This window comes from Hakea prostrata, chromosome 5 (assembly GCF_041222555.1).
Source record: "Hakea prostrata isolate BN-2017 chromosome 5, UWA_Hpros_2, whole genome shotgun sequence".
NCBI lineage: Eukaryota > Viridiplantae > Streptophyta > Magnoliopsida > Proteales > Proteaceae > Hakea > Hakea prostrata.
This window is the reverse complement of record NC_142604.1, coordinates 47478122-47491951: the sequence shown is the minus strand read 5'-3', so window position 1 is coordinate 47491951 and position 13830 is coordinate 47478122. Positions and strand designations below refer to the sequence as shown.

The following is a 13830-nucleotide window of genomic DNA, read 5'->3' as shown; positions in this document are numbered from 1 at the left end:
GGACCCAGGGGGAGGGGGAACAAAAGAAAGAAGGATCTAGTCCCTAGGTAACAACAATATGCCTGTTCCTTGGGGAGTCTAAAAGAGGTTTATGCACAAGAAGAGAGGTCTTGGAGCTAAAATCCCTACAGATGGCTTTCCAAATAGAATTGGAAGACCATCTGCGAAACTTCCACTTCATTCAGATATGGGAGGTGTATGCGCCAAAGATAAGCTTCCCTACAAGAGTCAATCCTCCAAACGAAGAGGTGAGCCAACTACAATCCTTCTCAAAAGGGTGAGGGTGTCTGCAATGGGGCAGATGGAAGCAAGGGCTTGATACCAAATGGTTTACAAATAGAGCAACCAAAGAAAATGTGGTCTTGACCTTCCGAACCAAGGTATAATATACTGGAAGAGGAATCTTAGAAGGAGTGGCTGATAAGGAGAAATTGAATGGGGAGGCAACAGGAAAAGGTTCTTCAGAGGGTGAAGGCTTGGGGGGGGGGGGGGGGGGATATGGCCTTTGAACCAGACAAAATTATGCCAAGAAATCTGAGGGGAGGAGCGAGTGAGATTCCAAGCAGGGGCTGTCGAGAAGGAGGCTTTTCTTGGAGGAGACCCAGAGAGGGGTATTCCTAAGAGGGAAAGGAGGAAGGAGGTTCCAAATCTGGTCAAGCTCCAAGGGGTGAGGAGAAGGGAAGCTCTAGACTCCATTGGAGACGAAGGAGGAGAGTGGGGGTCTTTCGGAATTCCAAAAGGCTCCAACAACAATGAAGAGAATGCCAAGAGGTTGTCAGAGATCCAACTAGAAGGAGATCCTAAAGCCATTGGCAATGGAGAAGGAAATGGCCGAAAGGGTGGTCGAAAGGGCTAGCTGGCGAAGGGAGAGGAGAGCTCCCCAAGTCCCAGAGGAGTTGGGGGAAACTGAGGTAGTCCAAATGATGTCCTTAAGGAAGTAGGAGTGGACCCAAATGACTCAAATGGAGTCTTCCTTAAAGGAGATATTGCAGATGAATTTGAGGAGGCCAACAAGATTGTAATCTCTAATTCTCTTGATGCTAAGACTTCCTCCAAACTTGGGCTACAAGCTACAGATGGATGCCCAACTAGTACGTCGAAGGAATTTGGAAGATTCTTGGCATTTTCCAAAGGAAGCCACAAAAGAGAGATTCCATCGCATGGATGGTGGATTTGGGAAGGGCAAAACACTAGCAAATGTATGAGGATTGGAGGACAAATTTGATAAGAACCACTCTATCCGCATAAGGTAGGAGTCTGCCTTCCAAAGCTGAAGCTTCTTACAAGTATGGTCAACGAGAGTGGTACAGTGATGGGCACAAAGACAAAGGGGGATAAAGGGGAGCTCGAGGTATTTGACAAGGAGGAAGCCAAGAAAGAAGCCAGTGAGGAAAAAGAGGGAGGGGGATAGAGAGTTAGAGACACCAGGGAGAAAAGGTTTGGCCTTGAGAGGATTGATAAGCAAGCCGACGAGGGACTCAAAGTATTGGATGTAGGCTATGAAATTTGAAAGAGAGTTATGGGATTATATCACGGTTTAAAAAGAAAATCTTCGAGCAAGGGTTAGAAACACTATAGTTTTATAAAACTATACTAGAAGTACGACAAAAAAAAGGTTGGATGGAGGCCATAACATTATGAAGTTAGGATTATGTCATGGTTGAAAAGAAAATCTTCAAACAAGGGTAAAATCACTATAGTTTATAAAATTGGACTAGAAGTCCAACCAAAAGAGGCTCCACTACTATTTTTCTTTTTCTAATTTCCTTTTGAAAGTGTATATTGTGGCCCTTTTGAAACTATAAAACACAACACAAACATTTTGCATGACAAAGGGTTTAGTAACACTATTTAGATCATAATATTAAGACATATGTAACTTTAATTGCCAGTTCTTGCACAGAAATGTAAAAAAATTTGTTGTTTGCCACAAGTCCAAGACATGTGATTGTTTAACACTTCAACTGATTAAAGATTCATCTATAATAGAAGCTAATATTTAAGACTACACAGTCTACACCAACCCATCACATTGAAGTAAATTTGATGCAAGGTTATCAAGTCTTTGTTAGAAACCCGTGAATAGAACATGAAAACTAATAACATATTGAAATGAATAAACAAGAAGAATAAGCAAGATAATTTGGTTACAATAGTGCTAGTCACCCCCACAGTACGTTGTTGCCCCTCAGCCTACAGCTGCCCAAACATTCACATAAATTAATCCCTAACTACTCCTAACATCTTACCCCTATTTATAACCCCTAATCAGCCCTAATTCTCTCTCTGCTTCCCTCTCTCTCCTCAATGTAGCATAATATCGTGATCCTAGGGCCCTATCAATTTTCCAAGCCCATTTCTCTTCTAGTGAAGATCCCAATAGGATTCAACATGTACGGGAGGCAGTTCACAGTCCATGATCATAAGATGTGAGCACAAGCTGTCTCATGTTCAGTTGGATGAGTTAAAATCATTAAATACTGAAAGGCCTGAGGGTATTCTGGCAATTTATTCCAAGGGTATTTAATAAGTTATGAACAAGGACCAACTTGGAGTCCTAAACTAGCCAATAACTGCATAAGGTCAAGCAATTAGTGCATTTTAAATCTTTTGTATTTTGTATTCTTCAATTGAAAGATTGTTGATGAGTGGTATTTTAGAAGGTGTTTTGCTATTTAGCACTTAACGAAGCTATGCTAATGAATTCATGCATAAATCGTAGTTTATTTCTTCCTCATAAAACTACAAACTAGTTTTCTATAGTTAAATCTTTGCTTCCATTTTCATAGTGGTGAAATGAATTTTCTTTCAAACCTTGAGTTCAGTTGCAGCCAAGCAGCTTGCAGAAATCTTTGGTGGAGAAACCAGAGGCAGAAGGGTGTTTCATTGTATCTAGAGCATAGTTGCCTATTGATTTTATGCATGGCTGTTTAACACTATACTAGTTTAGGCATCTGAAAAGCGAACTCCATTCATCTACTAGCACATCTGATTTTCATTTGCAAATGATTTACAAGTCCATAGCAATCTGGAAAGCAGAAAAGTTTGCAGGCTTGTGCTGGTTTTAAGGTGGGAGAGCATCATAAAAGACCAAGCTGTGCATTCCTGATCTCTGTTTAAGTTCAGATACAGAGTGTACATCTGTTGATCAGGGATCCTAAATGATTAAACAACAAAGGCAATTTAGCCTTATCTCAAACAAATGAGGTTGGCTCACAGATCCTAGCAACAATAAAACATTGATAAATGTAAAAAGAAAGAGTAATAGAAATAGTGACACAACTTGGCATAACCCTAAGTAGTACCAGACTACCAGTTACATGGATTCTTGTCCTCAATTTGCTTTGTTCACTTTCAAGATCGACAAACCTAGGCCAAACATTTCTTTTCTTGTCACTTCTCCCAGTGTCATTTTAAGCCTTCACCTAGATCTTTTAAGGCCTTAATCTAAAATTAAATCACTCCTCCAAAATATAGCATTTGATGGGGCTTCATTTAATGTGACCTTGCCAGCTCAAATTACACTCTCAAAGCTTATTTTGACTTGAGGCAACACTCCCAAATCAGCTCAAATATGATCATTCCTTATTTTACCCTTAAAAGTTTCACCAAACATCAATCTCAACATCCTATCACAACAGACTAAATTTATTCATTGCAGGTCATATGAGAGCCCTATAAAAATTCCTTTAAGCTTGAAAGGAATATGCTAGTTACACAGCACTCAAGATTCATCTTGCCCTTCACCCGTCCTATTTTAATCCCCTGGGAAAGATCCTCCTTTATATAACCTGTATTTTTTTAGCCCAAATAGCTAAAATAATCACTTTGTGGGATCTCCTTACTCAGTTTTTCCCACCTCATTAACTGGCAGCATGCTAAAATAACACTCCATTTACTTAATGTTGGTTCTGTTTAAGACCTTTTGATTCCAAGGTAGATATTTATTATTCCAACTAGGCATTAGTCTCTAGTTTTTTGCCTTTGTCTCATCCACTAGAATAGTATTATCAGCAAAAAGCATGCACAATGGAACTTCATCTTGCATGTCTCTGGTCAACTCATCCATGATAGGCACAAAAAAATGGGTTTAATGTTGACCCTTGGTGTAACCAAATTGTAATTGAAAATTCACTACCTTGAAACCCCCCCCCCCAACCAACAGTTCTTACACTATTTGCCATGCCATCCTTAAAATCCTTTCAGTTTCAAAGCTCTGCTCTAAGTATTTCCAACATGTGCAATTTCCTAGTTTTGGGTTCTAGCATGTACAGAGTGTTAAAGCTTCCTTCTTAAAACCTTAAGTTCATTGGTGGGTATACCTTCTATGCGTACAAGCCCAACTCCAAGGTCTCAACTTATAATGTGGGACTATTCTCCAAACTCCACCTCATGTATTCTTAATTCTTCTCTCTTTTGTTGGTCAATTGCAATGCAGTTACTGCAATGTGAGGTCCAAGTGATGGTGCTGAGCTACCATGTTCTAGTTTCCTAATTGAAAACTTAAGCTCAACGTGCAGAGATACCCCATGTGTATTGGCCCTTTCTTTAAGGTGCCGATTTACTGATGTGGAAGAATTCTCCACTCAGACCAATTATACAGCTCCACAAATTCACCCCAATTGGCAGGTTTCGTTGAGTATCAGTGCTTCTTTGTTGGTAGCTCCACTATCTTTATGTCATGAAGATCTAAGACAATTTTTTCGCACCTTTTCAATAAATGAGAACATTCCTTTTCTTAGACTGAACTCTACTTCATTATTGGTTGTGAAGTTTCATCTATGCAGGATGTTTTTCAATAAAATCTACATGCTTGCAGATACTAAGTCTACTTTCATCATTTAATTTTTTTGTGCATTTCTTTTGAAGGAAGTCACCCTTGCATCTGAGACTGAGAGAACGGGTGGAACAGTTGGGGACTTTGCAGAAATTCTTGATTTCTTACAAGTACCCCCAGTAAATATATCATGTTCATCAATCAAGTATTATGGATCATTCAGGGCCAATCCCACAATTAGATGCCTTCTAGGCATCATATATAGATTTAAATATTTTGTAAATCACAGAAATGAAGTGAAACAATTCCAACAAAATATGACACCTTGGATGCCATACATGATGAGGTCAACTAACAGTTGCTTAAAACTAGTATAAGGAATCTTGAATGAAGGAAGTTGAGGCTACGGTATAATATAGTATCTACAGAGCAAACTGGCTTTCTCGCCCACTAGAAAGCCAAGCAAGAGAGAGCATGAAGATGCACACAAAAACTGTAGGTTGCATGGTTAGTGCACAAGCTAACTTCACAATCCACTCTTTCTGCTCACTCAAGCCAAGCTTTCATTTGCTTCTACTTCAACCTGATCTCTAGGTGAAGGTACAGAAAGTTCATGTGGTGGGAAGGGGACCATATACCCCAGTGAACTGTGGATCTCTTGATACAGTAACATAGTGATAAGTGGATAGAGTTACCATGCATTAGCAAAAAGAACTAATGGTTTAAAATAACTTTGCTACCTTGATGAGGATGCTAAGTTGAACAAATAATTCATCACACTCTTTGCATCAGCAACGGACCGGACTTGATTCCAGCGGCCCCTACCACTGAAGATGCGTTCACGCTCCTCCGCTTCCGACAATTGTGAAGCCATAGATACAAGGGTGCTTGATGAAGTGGCCAACATATTTTCCAGTGCCAGAATCCTTGAATTTCTTGCACCAGGAGACATTGTTTGGAGAGAGTCACTGCAGTGGATTGTACTTCATAAATTAATACCAATGTAAATAGCAAGGATGCCAGTGCCATTAGGAAAGAAACAGCAGTAGAAATAGAAGACTAGCATACTGAAAATAAATAACTGACCTTGAATTATTCCTTTTAGACATTTCAGCCTGTTCTTTCAATTTTGACACCTCATTTGCCATGGCAGCCCTCCTAATAGAACAACCAAGACAAATTATAAAGATTTGTAGGCCATACAATAGTCAACTCTATTAAACTAGATATGCAAATAAATTCAATGAACCAGCTCCCAGCCATATCAGATAATTTAACAGACAAAAATTTCTCTTTGTGGATGAGAATGGAGCTTTGTTGTAAGTCATAAGTTGAGTTCAGTTAGGAGTTTGAGTCCAGTTGAGAGTTTGGTCTATTCGAGAGTCTTTATTGTTTCTGTTTTTAGTCCCACTTCGGGGAACATTGTACTTGCTCATTCATAACTATTAGTATACATAAAGCCCTGCTATGTCACACAGGACATAAGTCAGGATTCTCTCAAGATTTCAACATGGTATCAAAGCGAGGTTAAACTCCTAGTCCCCATCGCCTCTATTATTCTAAACCCTAGCCACCATCCCAGTCCCCATCACCTTCATCATAAACACAACCACCATCCCAGTCCACATCTAGACCTGATCGAAGCCTCTTTTCATCCCAACGATAGAGCCTAGAAGAGTCACTGCATTTTTTACTCTTCTAGGGCCATTACTTAACTCTATTACAGCCCTCCAGCCCCAATCGAACTTCCCACAGCCCTCTTTAAACCCAATGATTGCTCCTAGAAGGGTTGTTGCATCTTTGTGACTCTTCTAGGGCCATCCCTTATTGTTGTCCTCTCCAAAAAATCCTAGGATGATATAAACTCCCAAAGAAAAACCATCCTCTATTTGTAGATTCAGCCCTCTGATAGTGCTTGGCAAGCCTCCAAATGTCTCTAGAGCCTTCAAAGATTCTTAAGAGTGGTTCTGGGTACATCGTATGTTCAAGTAACGTTTTATGAGATTGCAAGGAAAATCAATCAATTGCAGCAGAAGGACCTTACTCTTTCTCACTACCATAACACTCGTCAGGGATATTACCAGACTTTAGATTTCTATGGGAAGTTTACGCCGAAGAATGTTGAAGATGCTATTGCCTATCAATAGTGGGAAGACAAACAGAAAAGTTATGATTTTTTAGCAGGATTGAATATAGAATATGATCAAATTTGCACATAGATCCTTTCTAAAGAGCCTTTCCCTTCTCTGGCTCAAGCCTATGCCATGGTAGATACAGAGGACATTCAACGGATGGCTATGGTACACACACAGACTCCTAATAGGTCTGCGTTAGCTGCTGGTTCTGGTAATCCTAAGCCTAGTTTTGGTAACTCTCAACCTCCTGTGAAGCGTGAGTATTGTGGGAAGGAACACCATACAAAGAATATATGTTGGAAAATACATGGACATCCAACCAATTCTCAAGAGGAGGAAAGAGTGGCAGTAGGGGCAGAATCAAGTATCTGCAAATCAAGTTATTCCAAACATACAGAGTACTCCAACACCTACTTCCGAAGACGAGATCTATAATCTTTTTTGTCTGCTGATAACTAGTCTTGATGGATCCTCTTCCGGTTTGACTCGCAGTGTGAGTGTTGCATCTGTCACTACCTTTACCTCTAGTTCCGAGCTTCTTATAGGTATTTTCGGTTGTCACAGTGTCAATTTTAGTAATCCCTCTTGGATAATTGATTTTGGGGCAGCTGACCACATGATAGGCTCATCTTCTTTATTCCACACTTATTTTTCTATTCCACCTGTTCAAAACGTTCAAACAACTGAAGAATCTCTGTCCCTTATTTCTGGAAAGGGGTCCATCATCTATTCACCTAACCTCACCCTTTTCTATATTTTGCATGTTCCTAAATTTTCAGCTAAATTATTATCCATTAGCAACCTAACCTGTGATATGAATTGCAAAATAACATTCTTTCCATCTCACTATGTTTTTCAGGACCCGGAGACGGGGGTGTACGATTGGCAGTGGTAAACAGAAGGAGGGGCTCTACTTATTGAATGGTTCTGATTCTCCATCAGCTCTTTCTATAGTTTCTCTATCATTCTCTCCTACACTAGTGTCTTTATTACAACGGCATAATCGTATTGCCACATTCCTTTATTCGTTTTGTCTAGACTCTTTCATGATTTGGTTAAAAAGTGTCATTTGAATGATTTTCGCTGTGATGCTTGTATTTTGGCCAAGCAAACAAGACATACTTATCTCATTTCAAATAATAGAAGTAAAGTTACTTTTTCTGTTATTCACTCAGATGGATGGGGTCCTTCTCGGACTGTCTATATTTGGCCATCGTTGGTTTGTTACATTCATTGATTGTTGCACCTGCACTACTTGAGTTTATCTCTGTACAAAAAAAAAAAGTGATGTGTTCTCCTATTACCAAAATTTCCACAATATGGTTAAGACCCAGTTTGGGGCTGTAATAAAAATCCTTAGGACAGATAATAGGACTGAATATTCGGGTGGCAGTTTTCCCCCTTACCATTTTGATCATGGGATTATCCATCAAACCAGTTGTCTTGATACACCTCCTCAAAATGGGGTTGTAGAATGCAGAAATAGGCATCTCTTGGAAGTGGCATGGTCCCTTATGTTTACTATATATATGTCACCTCAATTCTGGGGTGATGCGGTTCAAACTGCAACCTATCTCATTCATAGGATGCCTTCATGTATCTTAGATCAGCGTTGTCCTCTTGAAGTTCTCCTAGGTACAACCAAATTTATTGTACCCCCTGTGGTTTTTTGATGTGTTGTATTTGTTCACAACCATTATAGTCATGGTAAGCTTGATCCCAAAGGGTTACGGTGTATATTCTTAGGCTATCCCCTTACGCAAAAAGGTATAAATGTTATCATCCTCGATCTCGTAGATTTTTTGTGTATATGGATGTTGTTTTTCAGGAACAAACTCCCTTTTTTCTCCTCTTTTTCAGGGGGAGAGTCTTAGTGAAGAAGCTCCGATGTTCCTTGAGATTCCTCCTAAAATTCTTACTGTTAAGTCTCCTTTGGCATATTTCCTATTGGAAGATGGAGTGACTGGACAGGAATAGTTGGTGGATGATGTGCAGGGGGAGCCTAGACCTCCTTTAAAGACCTACCCAAGGAAGCAGAAGCCCTCCTCTGAGCCACGGCAATTGGAAGCATTAGATCCTAGTCCTGAAGCAACCATTCCTCCTAGTGAGTCTATCTCTGATCTTGATTCACCCATTGCATTAAGAAAACAGCCACACACTTGCACCAAACACCCTATTTCTAATCATTTATCATATCATTCCTTATCCCTAGAATTTCAAAGCTTTATTTCCTCTTTGTCTGCCACCACTATCCGTAATTCATGGCAATAGGCAGTATCTCACTCAAACTGAAAGAAAGCTATAGATGAGGAAATGCAAACCCTGGGAAAAAATATGACATAGCATTTGGTATCCTTTCCGCGAGGAAAAAGACTGTTGGATGCAAATGGGTGTTTGTAGTAAAACACAAAGCAAATGGGACCATTGAGAGATATAAAGCAAGACTGGTAGCCAAGGGCTTTACTCAAACCTATGGTTTGACAACCAAGCGACATTTGCTCCTGTTGCTAAGATGAATATTGTCCGGTCTGTTCTCTCATGTGTTGTAAACCAAGGGTGGAGTCTTCAATAATTAAATGTGAAGAATGCTTTCCTACATGGAGAGCTGAAGGAAGAAGTATATATGGATGTGCCCCCTAGTTATCCCAATTCAGAGACCCATGGGAAGGTGTGCAAATTAAAGAGAGCTCTATATGATCTAAAGCAATCTCCTAGGGCATGGTTTGGAAGATTTCATAAGGCAATGACCTCCTATGGCTACAGGCAAAGTAATGCAAACCATACCCTGTTAATCAAGCGGGATAAATGTCATACTACAGTACTCCTTGTATATTTGGACAATATTGTCATCACAAAAACAGTGAAGAGGAAATTACAGCCTTGAAAACATTCTTAGGGACAGAGTTTGAGATAAAAGATATGGGCAGACTCAAGTACTTTCTCGGGTTAAAGTTGGCCTAATCTGCTAATGGTGTCTCACTCTCTCAGAGAAAGTACATCTTGAACCTATTAGAAGAGACTGGATTGCTAGGGTGTAGACCTGCTGGAGCCTAATCAGCACTTGAAAGCTAATGTAGGAGAACCAATTGACAAAACCAGCTACCAAATATTAGTTGGGAAGTTGATTTATTTGTCACATACTAAGCCAGATATCACCTTTGCAGTCAGCTCTGTAAGTTAGTACATGCATGATCCTTATTCTTCATATCTTAATCCAGTATATCGTATCTTAAGGTATTTAAAGGTGTCTCCAGGGAAAGGTATTTTAATCTCTTCTCAAGGACATCTTAGAGTTGAAGCATACATTGATGCAAATTGGGCTAGATGTCTGGATGACAGGAGGTCTACCTCTGAGAATTGTACTTATGTGGGAGGAACTTGGTGTCCTAGAGGAGCAAAAAACAGGTTGTAGTGGTTCAGTCAAATGTTGAAGCAGAGTTTAGAGCCTTAGCTCAAGGTATTTGTGAAGTGTTATCATTGAAGGGTCTTGTTAGGACCCCTTACGAGCCTAACCTATCTTCCTTTCAGACTTAATAAACAGCAGCAGAGATTACTCAGATTAATAAATAAAGAACACTAACAAAGCAGGAGAACTGGTTATCATTGCATATGTATTACGATAACAATCCAACTTGAATCACTACAACTGATTCTATTCATCTGCTAACTAATTCTTGGAATGATAAAACAAAAACAAGATAAAGCTGCAAATAACACCAGAAGGCTATTCCCTTTTCTCCTCCCCCTTACTTCCTCTGCTATCCCCCTTATATCCCTTCTTCCATTCCCCTGGCAACTCTAACAAACTTGGCTCTCTTAACCACTGTCCTGCTGCCACCTGGCCTGACAATTCTGTCCTTTAGCTCATAACAGAAATGGTGGTGTTTGCCCACTAATGGGTTGCCACTTGGCCTCCCTCTACACCCGCTGCTGGTGTAGCTACCACATCTCCCCTGTTTCATCTATGTTCTGCCCTGTTCCAGCCAATGCTTCTGCTGTTTTTCTCTGTCTCTTCTTACGTTTATACACTTGTGTAATCAGGGGCATATCAGGTCTTCTTCAAGAACTTGGAACAGATCTAAAAGGACCTATAAGGCTATATTTTGACAGCAAATCAGCCACCAGCATCACCCATAATCTAGATAAGCATGATAGGACCAAACATGTGGAAGTTGATAGACACTTTATTAAAGAAAAGGTTGAGTCTAGTCTGGTTCAGATTTCTTTTGTTACCTCTGACAACCAACATGCTGAAATATTCACAAAAAGTTTGAATGTCTATTTATTTAGTAGTATTGTTAGCAAGTTGGGCATGATAGATATATATGCACCAACTTGAGGGGGAGTGTTGTAAGTCATAAGTTGAGTTCAGTTAGGAGTTTGAGTCCAGTTGGGAGTTTGATCTATTAGAGAATCTTTATTGTTTATGTTTTTTAGTCCCACATCGGGGAACATTGTACTTGCTCATTCATAACTATTATTATAAATAAAGCCCTACTATGTCACACAGTACATAATTCAGGATTCTCTCAAGATTTCAACAAGCTTGTACTCTTTTATTGTCATATCATATTTCAAGTAATTTATGAAAAGGCAGCCTCTGATTATTCCTTTAACAGCCAAATGGATTAAAGGAAACCCTTCACATGAAGAACACTTGATTGGACAGTCAATCAGTGATGTCTTCCAAATATTTGTACTTTTTCCATTTTCACTGTAAGATTTGTTAACCATTTAAGGTTTCATCACTTTCAGCCCACTAGTTATGATATGAAATAGTGGGGGAATTGAATGTCAGTTGGTCTATGCTTTCTTCTCTCAACGGTTGGTTGAGTAGTTTGAAGCAAAACCAACAGATTATGGAAATTCTTCACAGGTAAACTCCTAGCCTTTGAGGACAGTGTGATACTTGTCAATCGGGGTCCTCCAGTCCTCCTACCTCTACTGGTATGGCATATTCTCTATTCCTTAAGGCACCACCAGAGCCATTGAGGCCTTCTTCTGCTCCTTTCTCCACCCAATCAGCTGGTCGGCAATCTACCAACCTATATCTTAGGGGAGTCTGGGGATTCATCACATCAGGGACATCAATACCACCAGCCTAATGAAGCTCATCCAGAAGACTGCCTTCAAGCATGATTCTATATGGGTGAATTGGGTCCACTCCCACCTCCTAATATCATCTCCATCTGGACAGCTTCCCTCCCCTCCAACCCTTCTTAGGTTTGGAGGAAACTTCTTTAACTCAAACCCCTTGCTCTTCCAACATTCTCTTCTCTCATCTTGAACAACTCCTTAGTTTCCTTTTTGCTTGACCCTTGGCATCCTTTGGAAATCCTCTACAACCAGTTTGGCCCCCGATTAGGACTCCCACATCCCTAGGTCGACCCTGCTCTCCACCTTCATCTCTAATAGCACCTGCACCCCCACCCCAAGTCTCACACAAATATGGTCCTCTCCCCCCTCCCTCTTTCGACCTCCATCCCCTTCCCCATAATAGGACCATTTGGTTTGGTTCAAGGGCCACATCCCCCCAATGCTTACTTACCCTCTAGAGATCCCTTAAGATATATCTCCCGACTCAGGCTTTCCTTATCCACCAGCACATCCCCACCAACCAAAACTGCACCTTTATTGGAATGGTACTGAAGATGCGGACCACTTCTTCTTATCTTGCCCTTTCTCCAGCTCCTTTTGGAGGAATATTTTGTCCTCCATTTGGCCAGCCCTCGGCTATCTTATGGTTTTGCTCGGGATTGGTTGTGGATCTTGCGATCCTTTCCTAGCTCCTATATTTGTGTACTACTGGTAAGTTAGCCTTTCGAATTGTAGTTCACCACATTTGGTGGGAGGGCAACCTTAGGAGATGGACTTCCAACTCCAGATCTATAGATGCAATTCAGAATGCCATCTACTTTAATGTCTCTACTCTACTACAATAGCCCCAACCCCTAGTAGCTAACACCCCAAGGAACAGGCTTATTGTTTTTACTTGGGGTCTTTCCTCTTCTCTTCAGCCTCTTGTTTAAGGGCTCCTCCCCCTCTCTTCGCCCTTCTATATTCTTTCTTTTCCCTTTGGCATTTTTGGTATTCATAATTTATTCACTAAAAACATTTTTTTTTTGGAGATTCACTCCAGAATCTTGAAACTTACAGAGATTAAAGGAAGTAATGAACGCATCTTCAAAAGTAATTGGGAACCTGCTAATGAGATGATCCTAAAAGATAAAAGGTATGATATATAGTGAACATCTCAAAAAACAATTCAAAGAGGCTTCAACTTCTCACTTTAAGATTTTTGAAGTCATCTTTTCCCTAATTATTTTCTTTATGTGTGTGTGCACGAGAATGTGTTTGTGTGTGTGAGTGTCTTTTCAAAACTCCAGATATCAAAGGATCCCAAGTTCCCACAACCATAGGCAACTCAACACCGGCACCTTCTACTAGCTTGTATATACCTAAGCACCAACTATACAAGAATCCTTTCTGTATCAGAGAGAGAGAATATGGCTTGATAAGGAGCCTAGGTGGCTTAGCAACGCCTTAGTGGCCAAAGGTGCAAATGAGGACGCAATAAGCATTCATCATGCTTCATGCAATTGATGAACTCACCAAAGCAAGCAATAAAAATGATTAAGGAATATATTTTCTTCCAATTACAAAAATTTTTAGGGCTTAGTTATTTTCATTCTTCCAATTCCACCTTGTATTCCAATTGCTTTTCAAAATTTGACCTTACTTAAGCATACTTACATACTAAAATCTGAAATGGAACCTACCTGGATAAAAAAAATATGGTCAAGGTGACAAGGCAACAGCTAGTCAGCTACACAGCACCTTTGTAACCATGGTGAGGGTAATGTCGTTAAATATCATGCAAATGCATGTCTTCTTACCCATTCTGAAGATTCAAGGTTA

At 40.1% G+C, this 13830-nt stretch overlaps 1 protein-coding gene across 2 annotated transcripts in view; it reads right to left on the bottom strand.

Annotated features, from left to right (window-relative positions):
• LOC149016213 (kinesin-like protein KIN-4C) overlaps window positions 1-13830 on the bottom strand; it is a 44642-nt gene that overhangs the window by 7775 nt on the left and 23037 nt on the right. For both annotated transcript variants that reach the window (XM_089157338.1, XM_089157339.1), the window contains exons 23-24: window positions 5864-5935; window positions 5518-5745 (exon numbers count right to left, since the gene is read on the bottom strand). In XM_089157338.1, the coding sequence (XP_089013464.1) occupies window positions 5518-5745; window positions 5864-5935 (300 nt within the window). The remainder of the gene's footprint in view (window positions 1-5517; window positions 5746-5863; window positions 5936-13830) is intronic.